General features: G+C 43.8%; 1 protein-coding gene across 1 annotated transcript in view; it reads left to right on the top strand.

Annotated features, from left to right (window-relative positions):
- The window catches only part of PRRG1 (proline rich and Gla domain 1), a 54,160-nt gene extending 35,188 nt beyond the window's left edge, over positions 1 to 18,972 (top strand). Inside the window, exon 4 of the mRNA XM_029083413.1 lies at positions 15,513 to 18,972. Coding sequence (XP_028939246.1) covers positions 15,513 to 16,037 — 525 coding nt within the window. The 3' untranslated portion in view covers positions 16,038 to 18,972. The remainder of the gene's footprint in view (positions 1 to 15,512) is intronic.
- Positions 18,973 to 19,474: the final 502 nt, after the last annotated feature.

The raw sequence follows: 19,474 nt of genomic DNA, 5'->3' as shown, positions 1-19,474 counted from the left end.
CACAGTCTTAATCCCCATTTTACAGTAACTGAAGCACAGAGAAGTTAAGTGACTTGCCCACAGTCACACAGCTGAAAAGTGGCAGATCCGGGATTCAAACCCATGACCTCGGACTCCCAAGCCCGGGCTCTTTCCACTGAGCCACGCTGCATAGGCAGCTATACAGTTAGTCTTGCTCTGCTTGATTTATGTATATTAATATCTGCCTCTCCCTTTGGACTGTGAGCTTATTGTGGGCAGGGAATGCATTTGTTTCTTGTTACATTATACTCTCCCAAGCACTCAGTACAGTGCTTTGCTCACAGTAGGTGCTCAGTACAAGTGAATTGAATCTACTGCTTTTCAGATCGCTGAGGCTGGACTGTGGCTCAGTCTCTTTGGGAGATTATTCTGTCCCGCCATCACCTCTGAAGCTTCGAAAGGCCAGAAACTTGGAAGAGTGAGTTTTGTAAAAAAGAATTTGAAAGCATAGCTATTTGTGCCAGTCAGAAAACCTAGTCTCTTCAGCCCCTTCCACCTTCATAGAGCAGCATGTATGGAAGCTTTTAATAAGCGAAGCAGCAGGGCTTAGTGGAAAGAGCACAGGTTTGAGAGTCTGAGGTCTTGGGTTCTAATCCTGGCTCTGCCACTTATCAGCTGTGTGACTTTGGGCTAGTCACTTGACTTCTCTGTATCTCAGTTACCCCATCTGGAAAATGGGGATGAAGACTGTGACCCCCATGTGGAACAACCTCATTACCTTGTATCCACCCCAGTGCTTAGAACAGTGCTTGGCACATAGTAAGCGCTTAACAAATATCATCATCATCATTATTATTATTAAGAGTTGTGGAGGCATAAGGATGCCTGTTAAGGGGTTAGGAAATCATATGGTCCTATAATAAGGTTGCATCTGGTGGGTTCACCAAAACTCTGTAGTGGAGCGAAGTTTAGCTTTTCGCGGTTCTTTTTCAAGATTTATGCACTTAGTGGAAAAGAGATTAGATCACTCTGGGGAGTTTCCTCTGAGGTGTTGCCTGATTGCCAAATGCATTTCAAAGCCTTTGATAGAAAGGCAGACTCTTCCTAGAGTAGATTAGCGACTATTATTTAAAAGGGGAGAGGGGTCCAAAGTTTGGTTTGTTCAGCCTTTTCCTCTGAAGCAGTAATGAGTTGAATTAAACTACCAACCCAAGCTTCAGTAGGGAGTTCTAGACCGAAAGATTCTATTGATTTTGTCCCTCATCCCTTTCTGGGGAAAAAAGGGGCACAATTTAAAAATGCCTATGAATTTCAAACTGTGGCTGAACTTCATTTTATGTGCTTTTGAGTATAAATGATCACTTTGGTTCTCTTTTCAGTCATGTCCAGAGTGTCCCCAAATAAACTTTCTGTTTGTCCATAATTGAGCCGAAAGGACAGTTTACTTTGTGGTATGTAAGTAATGTTGCTTGGTAAAGTGAGAGGGTAAAAGTGAGACAAAATTGAATGTCAGTGCCTCTATTGTAATGCCTTCGTGTGTAATGACTTCTTAAAAAAGCACTGGGTGTTTGGGAATTTCAGAGGAGACTTGTGCAGTCCCAGATTAGCTGTCTAGACAAGGATATTTGGAACTGTCTGCAGGAATATAACAGCAGTGTAACCGTTTTTGTCCTTTCGTTACTGAAAAATGTATGGAAATTCTTCCCCAAATCATTTTTGTTTCTGAATTTTTTAGACCTTGGGGATTCTTTCTCATTGCAACCCCTCACGCACTACCATGATTGATTGCCAAAACATAGCTTATTTAGAATATTAATAACTGATAATTGTGGTATTTAAGTGCTTATTATGTGCCTGGCACTGTACTAAGTGCTGGGGTAGATATAAGCAAATCAAGTTGGACAAAGTCCCTGTCCCACATGGGGCTCACAGTCTTATCCCCATTTTAGAGATGAGGGAACTGAGGCCCAGAGAAATCATGTGCCTTGCCCAAGTTGACCCAGCAGCTGAGTACTGGAGCTGGGATTAGAACCCAGGTCCTCTGACTCCCAGGCCCTTACTCTTTCCGCTAGGCCATGCTGCTTCTCAGTGGCAGAACTAGAAAGGATTTGCTTGTATCCACCCCAGCACTTACTACAGTGTCTGGCACATAGTAAGCGCTTAACAAATACCACAATTATTATTTTTAGTCTTCTCAAGGGTGCCCTTGAGAAATGATCCAATTTCTCTCAACTGATTTAGCCCATTTTAGACCTGCTTCGATTCAGTGAATAATGTTTCATAGAGTTGTCATCTACCAAATACATGTTATTTCATTCTGCAGTTTTTGAACCCACAGAATCCAGTAACCGAGAACTATTTTTCTGCTTGGTTGTTTTAAAGGAAAGTAAAACCAATACTATACTTCACAACTGTGAATGTGAAAGCCATTAATGCTCATGTTCCAAAATAAATCATTTGCCAAAAGTACTACTCACTGCAGTAATCAATCAGTATCAAAAAGAGCTGATCACAGCAACAGTCACTGATTTGTTTTCTATCTTTGTGGCAACACAGGGAGTGTCCAGTGTAAATACACATATTTCCAGTGGTATTTAAGTGTTTACTACGTACCAGGCACTGTAATTAGAGTCGGGGTGGATGCAAGCTAATCAGGTTGGATTTGGTCCCTGCCTCACATGATGATAATAATAATAAATATGGTATTTGTTAAGCGCTTACTATGTGCCACTCATTGTAGTAAGCTCTGGGATGGATACAAGCAAATCGGGTTGGACACAGGCCCTGTCCCATGTGGGGCTCAAGTCTCGATCCCCATTTTACAGATGAGGCAGTTGAGGCCCAGAGAAGTGAAGTGACTTGCCCGAGGTCACATAGCAGACAAGAGGGGGAACTGGGATTAGAACCCAGGTCTTTCTGACTCTTGGGCCTGTACTCTATCCACTAAACCACACTGCTTCATAGAGCGTGTCCTGCTTCCTCTCTCCATTAAGTCCAAAGAGCTATTGGATGGAACAGGAAGTTGGCACAGGGAAACAGAGTGAGGTTGGAGGCCGTACATAATCAGTAAATCAATCAATCATATTTATCGAGCGCTTACGATATGCAGAGCACTGTATTAAGCGATTGGGAGAGTACAATGCAACAGAATTAGCAGATCCGTTCCCTGCCCGTAATGAGCTTACAGTCAATCAGCCAGTCAGTCTTATTTACTGAGCGCTTACTCTGTGCAGAGCACTGTACTAAGCGCTTGGGAGAGTACAATAGAACAGACACATCCCCTGCCCACAACAAGCTTACAATCTAGAGGAGGGGAGACAGACATTAATACGAGTAAAACCAGTCTGGAGAGCATTAGCGGAGATCGAGCCATGGCCACGGCCAACTTCCTTTTCACGTATTTAAGAAAAGTTCATTCATTCAATAGTATTTATTGAGCGCTTACTATGTGCAGAGCACTGTACTAAGCGCTTGGAATGAACAAGTCGGCAACAGATAGAGACGGTCCCTGCCGTTTGACGGGCTTACGGTCTAATCGGGGGAGACGGACAGACAAGAACAATGGCAATAAATAGAGTCAAGGGGAAGAACATCTCGTAAAAACAATGGCAACTAATAAAAACAATGGCAACTAAAAAAACAATGGTGAAGAGCTTAATTCCTGTCCCTGCAGAAGAAATGGGAGTTTTCAGCCATCTGGAGCCTCAAGGAAAAAAATACAGTACTCTCCCTTTCCTGGCAGCTTTCCTTAAGAGATCTCTAGTTTCTGGTTTCTCTTTTTCGTACCTCTCCCACTCACGCCTCACTCCCGAATGGCCCCTTTTCCCCGCCTCCCCTCCTGGCTTGACCAATCAGTCAATCGTATTTATTGAGCGCTTACTCTATGCAGAGCACTGTACTAAACACTTGGGAGAGTACAGTCTAGCAGTGAACAGACACATTCCCCGCCAAGGTCCTGCTAAGGCCGCGTGTTTCTGATGGATTAAATCTTCCAGGTCCCCAGACTCCCATTGTGCGCATTATGACTCCAGCTGCCTCTGGGACAAATTAGTCCCCGAGCTGGCCGAGAAAGCCCAGCTTCCCCGGAGCTGGCCGGGAAAGCCCAGCTTCCTGAGGTTTCGATGAGTCAGAGAGGTCAGAGGTGACGGCGGCCTCTCCACTTGCCCCGTGTCCTTCTCAGACCCTCTCAAACCACAGGAAATGAAGCCACTGCCCGAGGATGGAGTGTACTGTAAGTTGCTCACCCCGGGAAACTGTCAGTCACTGATACTTCCAAGCAGTCAGTCGTATTTATTGGGTGCTTACTGTGTGCAGGGCACCGTTCTAAGCGCTTGGGAGAGAACAGTCTAACAGACACGTTCCCCTCCCGGCATCCCGAGACGGATTCAGCGTGGCCTAGTGGAAAGAGCGCAGGCCCGGATGCCGGAGTCCTGGGTTCTAATCCAGCTCCTCCTCTTGCCTGTTGTGTGACCTTGGACAAGTCAATTAACTTCCCTGGGCCTCGGTTTCCTCATCTGAAAAATGAGGATGAAATACCTGACTTCCCTGCTGCTTACCGTGATCACCGTGGGACAGGGATTGTGTCCCGATCTAATTGCATCGAATCCACCCCAGCGCTTAATAGAGTGCTTGGCACAGAGCAAGCATTTAAAAAATACCCCAGTTATTATTAGATGGCATACCTAACATGTCTGAGGGAGCGACCGGAACCGTCTGAGCGTGACCATCGAGACCTTCGGCTTAGGAGACATTGGTAGCTAATTGTTGAGGAGAATTCCATTAAATGAGTCAGCAGAGTGTGTCCCAGCCTAACTTCTCTTTATCCATCTTGGATTGTAACCCTTCCTGAAGTGTCTAATCCACCGTCCTCTCTACAGGAAGTTCTCAGATTCATTCAATCATATTTATTGAGCACTTACTGTGTGCAGAGAACTGTACTGAGCCCTCGGGAAAGTACAAGGCAACAATAAACAGACACATTCCCTGCCCACAACGAGCTTACAGTCTAGAGGGGGGAGACATATTAATACAAATAAATTACAGATGGGTACATAAGTGCAGTAGGGCTGGGACTGGGGGAAAACAAAGGGAGTGAGACGGCGATGCAGAAGGGAGTGATTTAGCTACTGGCCTCTTAACAGAATCCAGGAGGTCACTGGTCGAATCATTTTTTCAACCAACTTCATTTGGCCAGTTTTGAGATACTGTTTTCCCCTAGTGATTGGGGTGAGGGTTAATACTGTGCTCAATTCCTTTTTCTGAGAGAAATGGAGTTCCTCGGGTCTCAGAAATGTTGTGGCCTCGGTTTCAGATTAAGGTAAAGAATCAAAGCAAAAGAGACCTGAAGATCAGAAATTCTTCCGAATCGGTTTTTCGTATTCTACGGAGCATTTCATTTTCCTAGCTATAATCCTGCCTCGGGAAATTCTAGCAGAGATAGTCTTTTCCCCAAGAAATGGTTGTCAACTTTCTCCCAGCTTGAAATTCATTCAGTAGACATTCGTTTTGGGGAGGGGGGTAATTTTAATGGGATCTTAAACTACTGAGCTCTTAGAGTGATGCTGCATTCTGTTACATATTTTATGAAGTGTTTAAGACTTCTGTAAAATGTCTAAATTGCTCTAAAAGCTTAATTATGAATTTATATGTTTGTCACACTCTAGCATAATTGTTGTAGATCTTTTCACGCTCTGGAAGCACTGCTGTGACATGGCCGACTCTAGAATCGTTGATGTCTAAGAGGAAACCATGAAATTGGGTACATTTTGGGTATACCCTACTTAACTGATTAAAAGCCAGGACATATTTTGCTTTTAGATGTGCTCTATTTGATTGGTTTTCTAAAACAGAAAATAGTCATGGTTCTTGAAAAATGAGGCTGTCACCACTTTTTTATCCAATAAAAATATCATAATTGCTTGAGCTCTGACCTTATTTATCCCAATTAAAGACATTGTAACCTCCCAAGGAGTATACTTGCTTGCTTCATTTTGGGAAACAGAGTGGCCTAGTGGAAAGAGTATGAATCTGGGTTCTAATCCCAGTTCTGCCAGGTGGTGCCTGCTCTGTTACCTTGGGAAAGTCACTTCACTTCTCTGTGCCTCAGTTCCCTCATCTGCAGAATGGGGATGCAATATCTGTTCTCCCTCCTATTTAGACTGTGAGCCCCATGGGGGACCTGATTATCTTGTATCTACCCCAGAATTTAGTTCAGTGTTTGGCACATAGTAATAATAATAATTGTGGTATTTGTTGAGTGCTTACTATTTTCCAAGCACTGTGCTAAGCACTGGGGTGGAGGCAAGCAAATCGGGTTGGACATAGTCCCTGTCCCATGTGGGGCTCACAGCCTCAATCCCCATTTTACAGATGAGGTAACTGAGGCCCAGAGAAGTTAAGCGACTTGCCCAAGATCTCATAGATAAGTAGCAGAGTTGGGATTAGAATCCGTGACCTTCTGACTGTCAGGCTTGTGCTCTATCCACTACACAGTACCACAATTACTATTATTATTATTGTTATCAGCAGTTATTATAATTAAGTGATATGAAGGCTGACTCAGAAAAGAGTCCAGAGCCATTTGTCAGAGACTCCTCAACCTTTTGGGGTTTGTTAGGCAACAGGAAGACCACAAATCCCCTCCATCCATCTCAGAAACTGTTAAAATCGTAACCCCTTTCAATTAACGTAGAATCCTCTAGATAAAGTCAAAGTGCTTCTCACTTTTTAATCCAAAAATCTCTCAGAATTCCTATGAGTTCGTATAAAGTAAGCACTTAGAGAAACTAAGAGACAGAAAGGTTAGCATCTGGTTCCAACATATCACTGATTGCTGGGAATAGGACTGAACGAGAGAAGCAGCGTGGTCTAGTGGATAGAGCATGGGCCTGGGAGTCAGAAGGAACTGGGTTCTAATCCTGGCTCTGCCGCTTGTCTGCCATGTGACCGTGGGGAAGTCACTTGGCTTCTCTATGCCTCAGTTACCTCATCTGTGAAATGGGGATTAAGACTGTGAGCCCCAGCTAGGATGTAGACTGTGGCCAACTTGATTGGTTTGTATCTACACCAGTGCTTAGTAAAGAGCCTGGCTTAAAAAAATGCCCTTCGAAAAAACAAACAAGAAAACAGAACCTAATCTTCTCTAGATCACCCAGCTTTTTCCCACCCCAAGGGCAACGAAGTAGCATGGTTTAGTGGATAGCGCACGGGCCTGGGAGTCAGAAGGACCTGGGCCTGTGTCCAACCTGATCAACTTGTATCTGCCATAGTAAGTGCTTAACAAGTACCAAAGTCATTATTATTTTTATTAAGAGCCAAGAGTATGGTCTCTTCACACTTCTTACTTGGTGTTTTCCCCATCCTGTGGCTCAAAACATTTTCCTCATATATCTGCTGGTGAAGGAAAAGAAATCAAAGGAAAACACTCATCAGTTTTGGTGCTCAGGAGTAGATCTGATCAAAGACTTTGTTTAAGGAGAAAGCGGAGGCTTCAGTTATGGAAGAATTAAATGAGCTCCATTAACCTGAAATTCATTGTATTTCAGTCATGGTTTTTCCTCCTACTTCTTTTATCCCTCTTTATTGCAGCCAAAAAAGAAGCTGATTATGATCCAAAGATCTTCACTGTAGTAAATGATGTAATAATAATAGTAACTGTAGTATTTAAGTGTTTACAATGTGTGAAGCACTGTAGTGAATACAATGTAACTGGACATAACCCCTCTCCCACGCTGAACTCACAGCAGGAGGCAGAACTGGTATGTAGTCCCCATTTTTCAGATGAGATAACAGGCACAGAGAAGTGACCTTGGGCAAGTCACCCCGCTGGCAAGTAGGAAGGCTGGGATTAGAACCCAGGCCGCCTGACTCCCAGGCCCGTGTTCTTTTCATCAGACCATGGTTCCAACAAAATTCATTTATTCCTTCAATCATTCAGTAGTACTTATTGAGCGCTTACTGTGTGCAGAGTACTGTACTGAGTGCTTGGGAGAGTGCAGTGCAACAATTAACAGATCATTTCTTGCCCACAATGAGCTCACAAGCCCATCAAGTATATATATAGAGGTAGGGGGATTCGGAGTGGAACAGACTACTTCTTGTCACCCACTGCCCTGTAGAACATTTTCACACAAATATTACAGCCATGAGGCTGCATTATAAAGAGTACTTAAGCGATTTATTCTTCACTGAATCTGTAAATCTCATTTTCCCCTCTTTGGATTTGTGAGGTTTCATTGTTCTGGTTTAAATGTTGTCTCTCTGCAGAGGAACAGCTGTGAATTTTGTTTATCTCTGCTGCCTTGCCAGCTTCATAGAATGCAGATTATAAACTGTCAAATGTAATTGTGAAAATAATATTCAAGATCATATATAGTACTCGGAAAGGAGGAGTAAATAATTCTAGGCTTTCCGTGCTGGGTCTAGGTGTCAGTTCGATATGAAGGTTATAAGCGCCTGGTCACGGTTGTTTTTAACAACCTCAAAAAAAGATAGTGGTCTCGTTGATTGGGTTTTCCATGTATTTTGTCTGGGCATGTAATAGACATCGCTGACAGTATTAAGCTCTGGGTTCCCAGATTGGCACATGACTTGTTGTTTTTTTCTATTTTTATTTTTAATGGTATTTGTTCACCGCTTACTATGTACTGGGATAGATACAACTTAATCAGATCAGACATAGTCCCTGTCCCGCATGGGGCTCAGAATCTAAGTAGGAGGGAGAATGGGTACTGAATCCCCATTTTACAGTTGATGAAACTGAGGCACAGAGAAGTGAAGTGGCTTGTCCTTGGTCACACAGCAGGCGAGTGGCGGAGCTGGGATTAGAACCCAGGTCCCCTGTCTCTCGGGCCCCTGCTCTTTCCACTAGGACATGCGGCTTCCAGGCTGGTTGGCTGTCAGTTCATAGTGACTCAACAAAGTCTCACCTGCAGAGTTGCCTGTGTGTTTGCCCAGAGAGTCCAGACAGCAACCCAGAGACACTTCTGCTAGACCATCCTAGGGATAAACAGTCGTTCCCTTGTTCTTAGATTGTGAGCCTTGTGTGGGGCAAGAATGAGGTCTCGTATGATTATCTTATATCTACCCAATCAGTCTTGTTTATTGAGCACTTCTTGTTCGTTCATTCATTCAATAGTATTTATTGAGCGCTTACTATGTGCAGAGCACTGGACTAAGCACTTGGAATGGACAGATCGGTAACAGATAGAGACAGTCCCTGCTCTTTGACGGGCTTACGGTCTAATCGGGGGAGACGGACAGACAAGAACAATAGCAATAAAAGTTGTGTGTAGAGTACTGTACGAACTTATTGGGAGAGTACAATATAATAGAGTCGGTGTACATGTTCCCTGTCCACAACGAGCTTACAATATAGAGGGGAGACATTATATATATATATTATATATAGACATTAATAGAAATATGCAAATTACGGTTGTGAGCATAAATGCTTTGGGGCTGAAGGAGGGGAGGAAAAAAGAAGCAAATCCGGATGCGAGGGCGATGCAGGAGGGAGTGGGAGAAGAGGAAAGGGGGGCTTAATCAGGAAAGACCTCTTGGAGGAGGTGGGCCTTCAGTAAGGCTTTGAAGGTGGAGAGAGTCACGGTCCGTTGGATATGAAAAGGGAGGATGTTTCAGGCCAGTGGCAGGATGTGGGCAAGAGGTCGGTGGCGAGACGGACGAGATCGCGGTACGGTGAGAAGGTTGGCATTAGAAGAGTGAAATGTGCAGGCTGGGTCATTATTATTAATCATATTTATTGAGCACTTACTGTGTGCAAAGCACTGTACTAAACAGTAGAAGCAGGAGAACAGTGAGGTGAGGTAGGAAGGAGCAAGGTGATTGTAGCACTTTAGTACAGGCATTGGCATATAATGAGCACTCTCTCATAATGATTATCAATCCATCAATGCAATTTATAAGCCATTTACCGAGTGCAGAGCTCTGTACCGAGTGCTTGGGAAAGTACAGTACAACAGAGTTGGTAGGCACACGATCCCTGTCCATAACAAGCTTACAGTCTGCCGGAGGGAGACGGACAGTACAGTGAAATAAGGAAGGGGGAAATAGTCGAGTAGAAGAATATTTATGTAAGTGGGGCTGGGATGAGCATCCAAGTGCTTAAGGATTACGCAGTCAAGTTCATACTCAGCACGGAAGGAAGGGTGGCTAGGGGAAATCAAGGGCTTAATCTGGGAGGACCTCTTGGAGGAGATGTGATTTTAAGAGGGTATTGAAGGGGGGGGGGGGGGCGAGTTGTGGACTGTCAGATATGAAGGGGTAAGGAGCTCCAGGCTTGAGGGCAAGTGGTGGATGGCGGGATAGATGAGGTCAAGTTACAGAATCAGTTGGTATTAGAGAAGTGTAGTGTGCGGGTTGGATTACCATCGGAGGTTTTTGAGAAGTGGAGAGAATGGTTTTTCAGCAGAATGGTCCAGGCAACAGAGGGAAGTACTTACGGGAGAAGAGAGAGATGGGATGCAGGTAGGATGGTGAGGAGACTGATGCAGTAGATAATCAGTGGTATTTTTTGAGCACTTACTGGATGCATAGCACCGTACCAGGTGCTTTGGTAGACACGTGCCCTGCCCACAACGAGCTCACAGTCCAGAATTAAGGCAGGCGATGGCGAGTGCTTAGATCAGCTTGGTTGCAGTTTGGAGTCAGTCAGTCAGTTGTATTTACTGAGCTCTTACTCTAGGCAGAGCACTGTACTGAGTGGTTGGGAGAGTGTAATACAGCAAGAAAGAGACACATTCAGCAGTTTGGAGGGGAAGGAAAGGGTGGATTCTAGAATTGTCATGAAGGTAAAGCTGACAGGATTGCTTAAAAAGTTTCTGCTTTTGTCACATAGCTCTAACTGTGAAGTAGAATATTTACGAAGGACTTTCAGTAATGTTTAGAGCCCGTTGAGTTGGAAGCTCCGCAGTGGATCTGTAGCATTTTCTGACGCTGGCTTCAGGACCTTTTCTCATATAATGATGATCATTATGAACGATTATCATGGTCTTTGTTAAGTCCTTCCTAGATGCCAAGCAAGCACTGTGCTAAAGGACTGGGGTACATATCTGTAATTTCTATTGATGTCTGTCTCTTCCTTTAGACTGTAAGCTCATTCTGGGCCAGGAATGTGTCCGTTTTTTGTTACATTGTACTCTCCCAAGTGCTAGTACAGTGCTCTGCACACAGTAAGCACTCAATATGAATGAAGAATGAATGGGTAACACTGGACCCATCGCTCTGAAGGAGGGCAAGCGGGTATTTTACCCCCATTTGACCGATGAGGAAAATGAGGCACTGGGAAGTTTATATGACATGCCCGGCTAGAACCCAGGTCTCTCAACTCCCGGTCTCCTGGTTCTTCCCACTAGACAACGCTGCACTTCAGTTGTGAAAGCCTAGGATAGTTTTACAGGCCTGGATTGAAAGCACGGCCCTGTTCTTTGAAAGGGCTGAGGTCCACTGCGTTGGCCTTATGCAAAAAGCGAGAGCCCTTCAAAAATTCATTGTCCCAGTGACGTGAAGCCGGGGTCGCACTGGTTCAAAGATATTTTGAATTGCCGTAGTTCAGTCTCAAGTGAAGCCTTTGTAGATGGAAAGCCCACATTCAGAATTTATGTCCTTCTCCCTCAGATGAACCGAAGCATCGTAAGAAACAAAAGGGAAAAGCTTTTAGGCCCATTTGTGTGTTCTTGCTACTGACCGCGTCCATGACAAATTTTTCATCTTACCCCGCCACACACTTCAGGGCGTTTTGGGGGAAAATTAAAAGGATGCTTGTGAATCTCCGTGGGCTTCTGGGAAGAGAAATGATATAAAAATAAAGTGGGCTTTGGTTGTGGGGGAGGAGGGCGTTGTTGGTTGTGACTAACGAAATGTCGACGTGCAAAACATGACATCGCCCGCTTTGGGAGTAAGTGATGCATTTTTGGAGACAAAATTTCTCCAACAGATCCCTATGTGATACCCCTCCGGGACAGTTTTGTTCATGGGGAGTATGTAGCCCAAAAGAAGAAATAGGTTCTTCATAGAAGCAGCGTGGCTTAGTGGACAGAGCCCGGCCCTGGGAGTCAAAATGCCCTCCCTCACATCCACCAAACTAGTACACTTCCCCCGCATCGAAGCCCCACTGAGAGCTCACCTCCTCCAGGAGGCCTTCCTAGACTAAGCCCTCCCTTTCCTCTGCTCCCTTTCCCTCCCCATCACCCCAACCCCCTCCCTCTGCTCTACCCCCCAGCCCAGAAGCACTTGTGTATATATGTATATATTCATTATTCTATATATTTTATTAATGTTGTGAATATATCTATAATTCCATTTATTTATATTGATGCTATTGATGCCTGTTTACTTGTTATGATGTCTATCTCCCCCCTTCTAGACTGTGAGCCCGTTGCTGGTTAGGAATTGTCTCTATTTGTTGCTGAATTGTACTTTCCAAGCACTTAGTACAGTGCTCTGCACACAGTAAGCGCTCAATAAATACGATTGAATGAATGAATGAATGAATGAATCACAAGAACTTGGGTTCTAGTCTTGGCTCCACTGTGGGTAAATGTGACCTTGGGTAAATCACTTAACTTCTCTTTGCCTCAGTTACCTCATCTGTAAAATGGGGATAAGGGTATGAGCCCCATGTAGGGCAAAGACTGTGCCCAACCTGATTAACTTGGATCTACCCCAGTGCTTAGCACAGTGCTTGGCATATAGTAAGTGCTTAATAAGTGCCATAATTATTATTAATTATTGTGAATCACAGGAACTCGTGCCAGAGCAAAGGGATAATTCGCTTGGAAGGAATTGATTTGGCCATAAACTCTTCCCTTTCTTCCCAGCTCCCAACCTATTAGCAGAGAATTTTTTCTTTCCCTTGTACATGACTGTGGTCCTGCAATTCAAAATATTCTTGCATTAACCTGACACAGTGAGGTCTGGGAGTCAGAATGACCTGGGTCCTAATCCCAGCTCTGCCACTTGTCTGCTTTGTGACCTTGGGCAAGTCACTTCACTTCCTCTGTGCCTCAGTTACCTTATCTGTAAAATGGGGATTGAGACTGTGAGCCCTACAAGGGACAAGGATGGTCTCCAACTCGATCTGCTTCTGTCGACCCCAGCACTTAGTACAGTGCCTGGCACAGAGTAACAAATACCATGTTATAACAATATAACATTTAATATAACAATATAATACCATGTTATAATAAATGTTAAGCGTTGTTATATGCTTAACAAATACCATAAGTATTATTATTATTATTATTAGGAATAGAGGGCTTAATCAGGGAGGGCCTCTTGGGAAGATTTATTATTTTAATAAGGCTATGAAAGTGGGGAGAGTGGTGGTCTGACATATATGAAGAGAAGCAGCCTGGCTTAGTGGCAAGAGCACAGGCTTGGAAGTCAGAGGATGTGGGTTCTAATCCTGGCTCCGCCACTTGTCTGCCGTGTGACCTTGGGCAAGTTACTTAACCTCTCTGTGCCTCAGTCATCACATCTGTAAAATGGGGATTAAGATTTTGAGCTCCAAGTGGGAAAAGCCGTTTACCTTGTATCTTCCCCAGCGGTCACAATAGTGCTTGGCACAGAGTAAGTGCTTAAATACCATCATTATTATTATTATATGAAGTGGGAGGGAGTTCCAGGCCAGAGGAAGATGTGGCCAAGGGGTTGGGGGAGAGAGAGACGAGTTCAGGGTTCAGCGAAAGTAGGTTAGCGTTAGAGGAGTGAAGTGTGCAGACTGGGTTAAAGTAGGAAATCGGTGAGGTAAGGTAATAAAAATAATAATAATGGTATTTGTTGAGTGCTTACTGTGTGCCAGGCACTGTACTAAGCGCTGGAAGGTAGGAGAGAGTAAGCTGATTGAGTTCTTTAAAACTGATGGTGAGGAGTTTCTGTTTGATGCAGAGGTGGAAGAGCAACCACTGGAGGTTCTTGAGGAATGGGGAGATGTGGACTGAAAGGTTTTTTTTAGAAAAATGATCCGGGCAGAATATTGAGCATACAGAATCAGTGGAAGGGGCTTTTCTGAAAGGACAGTTCGATGCAAAATAATATTTCATGTCTGCTAACTCTGTTGTGTTGTATTCTCCCAAACACTTGGCAAAGAATTCTGCACATAAGAGGCGCTCAATAAATACCATTGTTTGATTGATTGATAAAGATACCATGTTTCTGGAGCTCTTATCTGATAACACATATCAGTAAAAAATGCAGAAGTACACACTTGCGGATGGTTTAAAGTAAAATCCACAGAAGCGATCCTTAACATATTGAGTGATAGTGCTTGGACGTGTCCAACAAATTTAACAATTTTACCCAGGTCTGACTCATTAAGATACTTAATTTTCAACAACTTGTGGTGTCATCCTAACTTGTGCCTTTTTCTGACAGAAGTCATTGTAAATTACATTTAGTTCAGTGAACTAACCTGCCTGCAAGAATTGAGGTGTATTACTAGCACGAAAGATAAACCTAATGATATCTAGTGTTTACTTACTAAAAGAGACTGGTAAAATGATACCAAGCTTACCGTATTTTTTACTACTTTAAAAAAAGAGAATTTATAAGAATCCCCTATTATGTTTTCTTCAATTGTTTTTACATTGTGCCTACCTAGATATTTTGTACATTAATATATAGTATTCCCAAACTTGTATTTGCACAATGAAGCCTCATTATAAAAAAAATCCACTATTGGTGACTTTTTATTAATTGAACAGCCAATATTATCACATGATGTTGGTATTTTGGATGAATATTTGTAAAATGAAAGCTGTACTTCAGATGCATGCCTGTGCTACTTTTTGTTCCTTTCTTTTTGAAACCTATGAAAGGGGCTTGTGTGCCTTTTCAGTGTGCACTTTCCAAGTTTGCCAGACACGTACATACGGCTTAATTCAGTTTTGCCCTACTGTCAGGCACCAGGATCCCAAATAACTCTTAAGCGGCTTTCATCCTTCCACTTTCCATTTCCTCACTTTTCCATCATCGATGCCATTTTTTCCTCAGCTGGGGAGCAAGTATATAGGATAGGATCCTATAATTCTCACTAATAGGGCACAAACGTGCATCTACCATTTGAGAAAATAATCTCAACTAAGTGAAAAGACAGTAGAACTGCTTGCTAAGCAGTGGTTTGTGGTGATTATTCGGGCATTTTAAAGGAAGCAGTTCAGATCAGAGATTTGCGTAGGGGTTATGGTAAATAGAAGCGAATGTATTAAAACCACTCTTTTTGATGGAGGTCCCTTTTATCCTCCCAGTTCAGTTTTGCAGTGCAAAGATTTCCCTAACTAATGGGTCCTTCCCAAACAGTAAGGGAAATGCAAGGAGATCAACAAGAATAATAATATATTTGTTAAGCGCTCAGTACGTGCCAAGCCGTATGTACACCAGGCGCCGGAGTAGATACACGTTTCTGATTCCTCCCCAGAGAGATTAAATCCGGAAGACCTCGGTTTTGTCTTCCCGGTGAAGACGAAAGGTAGGTCTCCTTCATCTGTCCCCGTTACCCTCTTAGTTTCTGATTTATTCTGTCTTGCTGTTTGTAGAAGGAGTTCTGGAATGCCTACACAAAAGGACATCAGGGAGAGAGTAACAGAGGAAGTAACTGGTATCCATTTTACCTGGCATTTCCATTAATCATCGGCCTCTTCGTCATCCTCATTGTCATATTCGTAACCTGGAGGTACCTCTTAAAAAAGAAAACCCGCAGACAGACGGTGTACAGGCGTCGGGATGGCCTCGAAGCCGTGGGGGAGGCGGCCCTGACCGATAGCCGAGGACCCCTCCCTCAGCACCTCGGCATCGTTCACTCCCCGCAGGAAGACCTGTTCGACGGCAGCGGGTTGTCGCCGGGATTTCTGGGATACGTAGTTGGGCGCTCAGATTCCGTCTCCACCCGCCTCTCCAACTGCGACCCACCGCCCTCGTACGAGGAAGCCACCGGGGAGTTGGGTCTCCGGCGCAGCGAAACGGAACACCATTTAGACCCGCCGCCCCAGTACGAGGACATCATGAACTCCAGCTCGGCCAACTCCATTCCCATGGTGCCCCTGGGACCCGGTGCCAAATGAAGGCGGGAAGAATCTCCACGTCTCTAGCTACTTTTCAAACACTAACGAATTTTGCCGCACTTTATCGTTGCTTATTCGTGCATTTCCATATTTTATTGGACTCTTTATCGACACACCACTTCCCCTTTGGGGGGCCCTCGTCGTCTTCTTGGGTTTTTGTTTTCGTTTTAAGTACCATCTCCTAGGCGTATGTTTTGCTGGTCGACGTCTAAGGGGGTGCCAACACGGAAAGCTTAAGTGCGGCTAGAAAAGTACCAGCGGAATACTGGACCGGATGCTCGTCCTCTAGACTGGAAGCTCGCTCTGGGCAGGGAATATGTCTTCCAACTCTCTTCTAAGCGCTTAGCTCAGTGCTCTGCACACAGTAAGCACTCAAATACCACTGAGTGATTAACAGAGAACTTGTGACCGGCTTGAGAAGTGATCATCTTCTGTGGTATACTCAGCCTAGAGTTCAGGAGGTTCAGAACGTAGCCTTAACGGTGTTGGCAAAATAAAAAGCAGTGAGTAACCAAATCGGTTAAGCAGCAGAACTTCCCAAGGTGGCTGTCTTACTCACACTCTTCTACTCTGTCCTAACTTTTTTAAGGAAAAATGCACGTGGGTATCTGGAAAGGTTTTGTACAGAGAGCAATGCATGATAAAGTGCTAACCCTTTTGACCTAGAAAGCAAAACAGTCATTGATCACATTTCAGACTTCTGTGGTTAAGAACCAAACAGTGTTGTTGAGTATTCTTTTATGACTTATGTTCATTTTTGGGCTTTTGCAGAGGTCTAATGTCCCGAAATGGACTTAGAGAGAAACGAGTCACACAGAAACATTGCTGATTCACTGCTCGACTCGTATTTTCCATCTTTTCCCCCCTCTTCCCTTTGCCACTCGTTCTTTTTCCTTCCTACCCTTAAAAAAAAAAAACTAGCAGGAATTCTGGAAGAAAATTACCTTTAAAACAGGTTTGGGTAGGATGTTTTCCCCCTCAAGATTCCTGTCGGTTACCTGCTTAGCTAAATGTTAAGGAATTAGAGCACTAGAATTTTTCTAATGGTTGCAAAATCCTGAATGCCAGGAGTAAACTAAAATCCCACTAATAGCTCTCGTGTGGCTCACGATCGGGGCTTTACTGGGTTTTGTTATGTTTTACATAGGGTGGAGGATAAATATAAAATAAGGGCTCATAGTCTATCGGGGGGGGGGGGGGTTTGTTCCCATCCATTCTCCCCCACCTCTCCCCAGGATAGCAGATAAAGGGAAAACAATTGCCAACTCCCCCCGTGTCCCACCCCCACCCCCGGCAGCTGGGTTCTTTACCGATGGATGGGATTGCGTTTCCACGATGTGCTGACTGGAAGCTTTTTACACCCTGCTGTCAGGAATTCCAGTTGTCTTCCCATCCCACCTCCCCGACTTGGTGTCACAAGGAATGATTTATCAGGACTGAAGATATGTCTGTCTCTAATGAAAACTTGCCAAATTGGTAGATTGTCCCAGTAACTGAAATGTAGGTTCATTCATTCAGTCAGTCATATTTATTGAGCGCTTACTGTGTCCAGAGTACTGTAGTAAGCGCTTGGGAGAGCACAGTACAAAGGTAGCAGAGAGAATCTGCATGCTCTGAGGAAAAGAGAGTTGTTATTAATGTGCTCCACTCTGAGAAATGTCCGGTGTATTCCTGGATCCAACCGGACTCACGAGAACCCATTCTAATGGTTTTTCTCCACATGGCTGGGGATTCTTAAAGAAAATGTTTGAAAAGGGGAACAGACTGCTTTGGAGTTTGGGAAGACATTTTCTAGAAGGGCCATGCTGCTTTATCACAAGGCCTAGAAGAACAAGGTTAAGGCTTGTTACCTTAACTTGGATGGTCATCGAGCATTTTCCTGCTGACTGAGCGTGGTCAGTGAACGAGAGATTGGCCCAGTCAGTTTATTCCCTCCGATTTGGACTTCTTGGAATGGGCAGCAATCAAAATGTCCAATCTAATGACCGCTCTTTGGGTAGAAGGGCAACGCGCCTTTTGGATTTGAACTTAATGACTGGCGGGACCTTATTTGAACCAAAGCAGGTCCAAGAGACGAGTGATGAGACATTCAATATTGGATCACTAAATTCATGTCCAATTAAATCTGTTAATGCATTTTAAGCATTTTAGATTCCTGAGTGGGAATCTACTTTTTCCCTTTCACTTGTTTGCAGGCACAATTAATGTTTGCCCTCTGTTTACACTGACCATTCTGTTGTCAGAGAGCCTTTCATTCTATGATTAGTCAGAGAACTCAGAGAAGAAAAGTGGAAATTGGCAACAGGAAAATAAAAGAATCCCTGCTTGATGTAAAAATGAATGCAATTATTTTCTTTTTCAAAAAGGTATTACCCGTCCTATTTGGAAATGGAGGTGCAGTTTTGTAGACTGGAGTTTCCTAACGTTTACTGAAATTAAGGCGTGTCTTCAACTTGCGATATGTTTAATGTTTCTGCCTTTGCAATCTAATTGATATTCCATTTGCCTTTTAGTGGTTTTTATAAAGATTTATTTTTGCAGGATATATTCACTTCCTTTTTTAAAACAACTGTATCTAAATTGAATGAATTGTTTTGCGGTAAATATGAAAGTAGGATTAACAGCCTTACCTCTGAACGTGTTTACCATAACTTTTGGGGACTACAGAATGGGCAGATTTCCAAGCTGCCTGCTTTGAATGTAATAATGAATCGTGTCTTGTGCAAACCAATAAAATGATTAATTTGCTGATAACCAGTGTGAATAGAGGTAGTGCCCTTTATTAAGGCGTGATGAATAACTCGATACCTGTGAGGGTAGCCGTGTCCATTGCAGAAATGACCTGTATTGCGTTACAACGTTAAGTGATGTTTGAAGATTTGGTTTACATTAAATTATCATATTTAAACATTTTGCTGATATTTATAAAATACAACTATTGTGTGTGTGTTGTATTTTTTTGTGATATTCAAAACCCATCTTCGAGCTCCAGAACTATTTCCCACCACACGTCAGAACTGGCTCAGTTCTATTAGGGTAATAATGTCGGTACTTGTTAAGCGCTTACTATGTGCAGAGCACCGTTCTAAGCGCTGGGGTAGATATAGGGTAATCAGGTTGCCCCACATGAGGCTCACAGTCTTCATCCCCATTTTACAGATGAGGGAACTGAGGCACAGAGCAGCAAAGTGACTTGCCCACAGTCACGCGGCTAACAGAGCCGGGATTCGAACACGTGATCTCTGGCTCCCAAGCCCGTGCTCTTTCCCCTGAGCCACGCTGCTTCTGCGAGTAGCCGAGAAGCACCACCCCCTCCTTACAGTCTTTTCTCGAGAAAGTTTCGTTCTAGATCTTAAACTCGGACCAAGAGAGTCAGAGCAGGGCACTGACTCTGTCTCTGGAATGTCCATTTTCTGAAGGTAGAAAGGATGGAATGA

This window comes from Ornithorhynchus anatinus, chromosome 18 (genome assembly GCF_004115215.2).
Source record: "Ornithorhynchus anatinus isolate Pmale09 chromosome 18, mOrnAna1.pri.v4, whole genome shotgun sequence".
In the NCBI taxonomy this organism is placed as follows: Eukaryota; Metazoa; Chordata; class Mammalia; order Monotremata; family Ornithorhynchidae; genus Ornithorhynchus; species Ornithorhynchus anatinus.
Note: the sequence above shows the minus strand (reverse complement) of the source record. Positions and strands in the feature narration are given on the sequence as shown.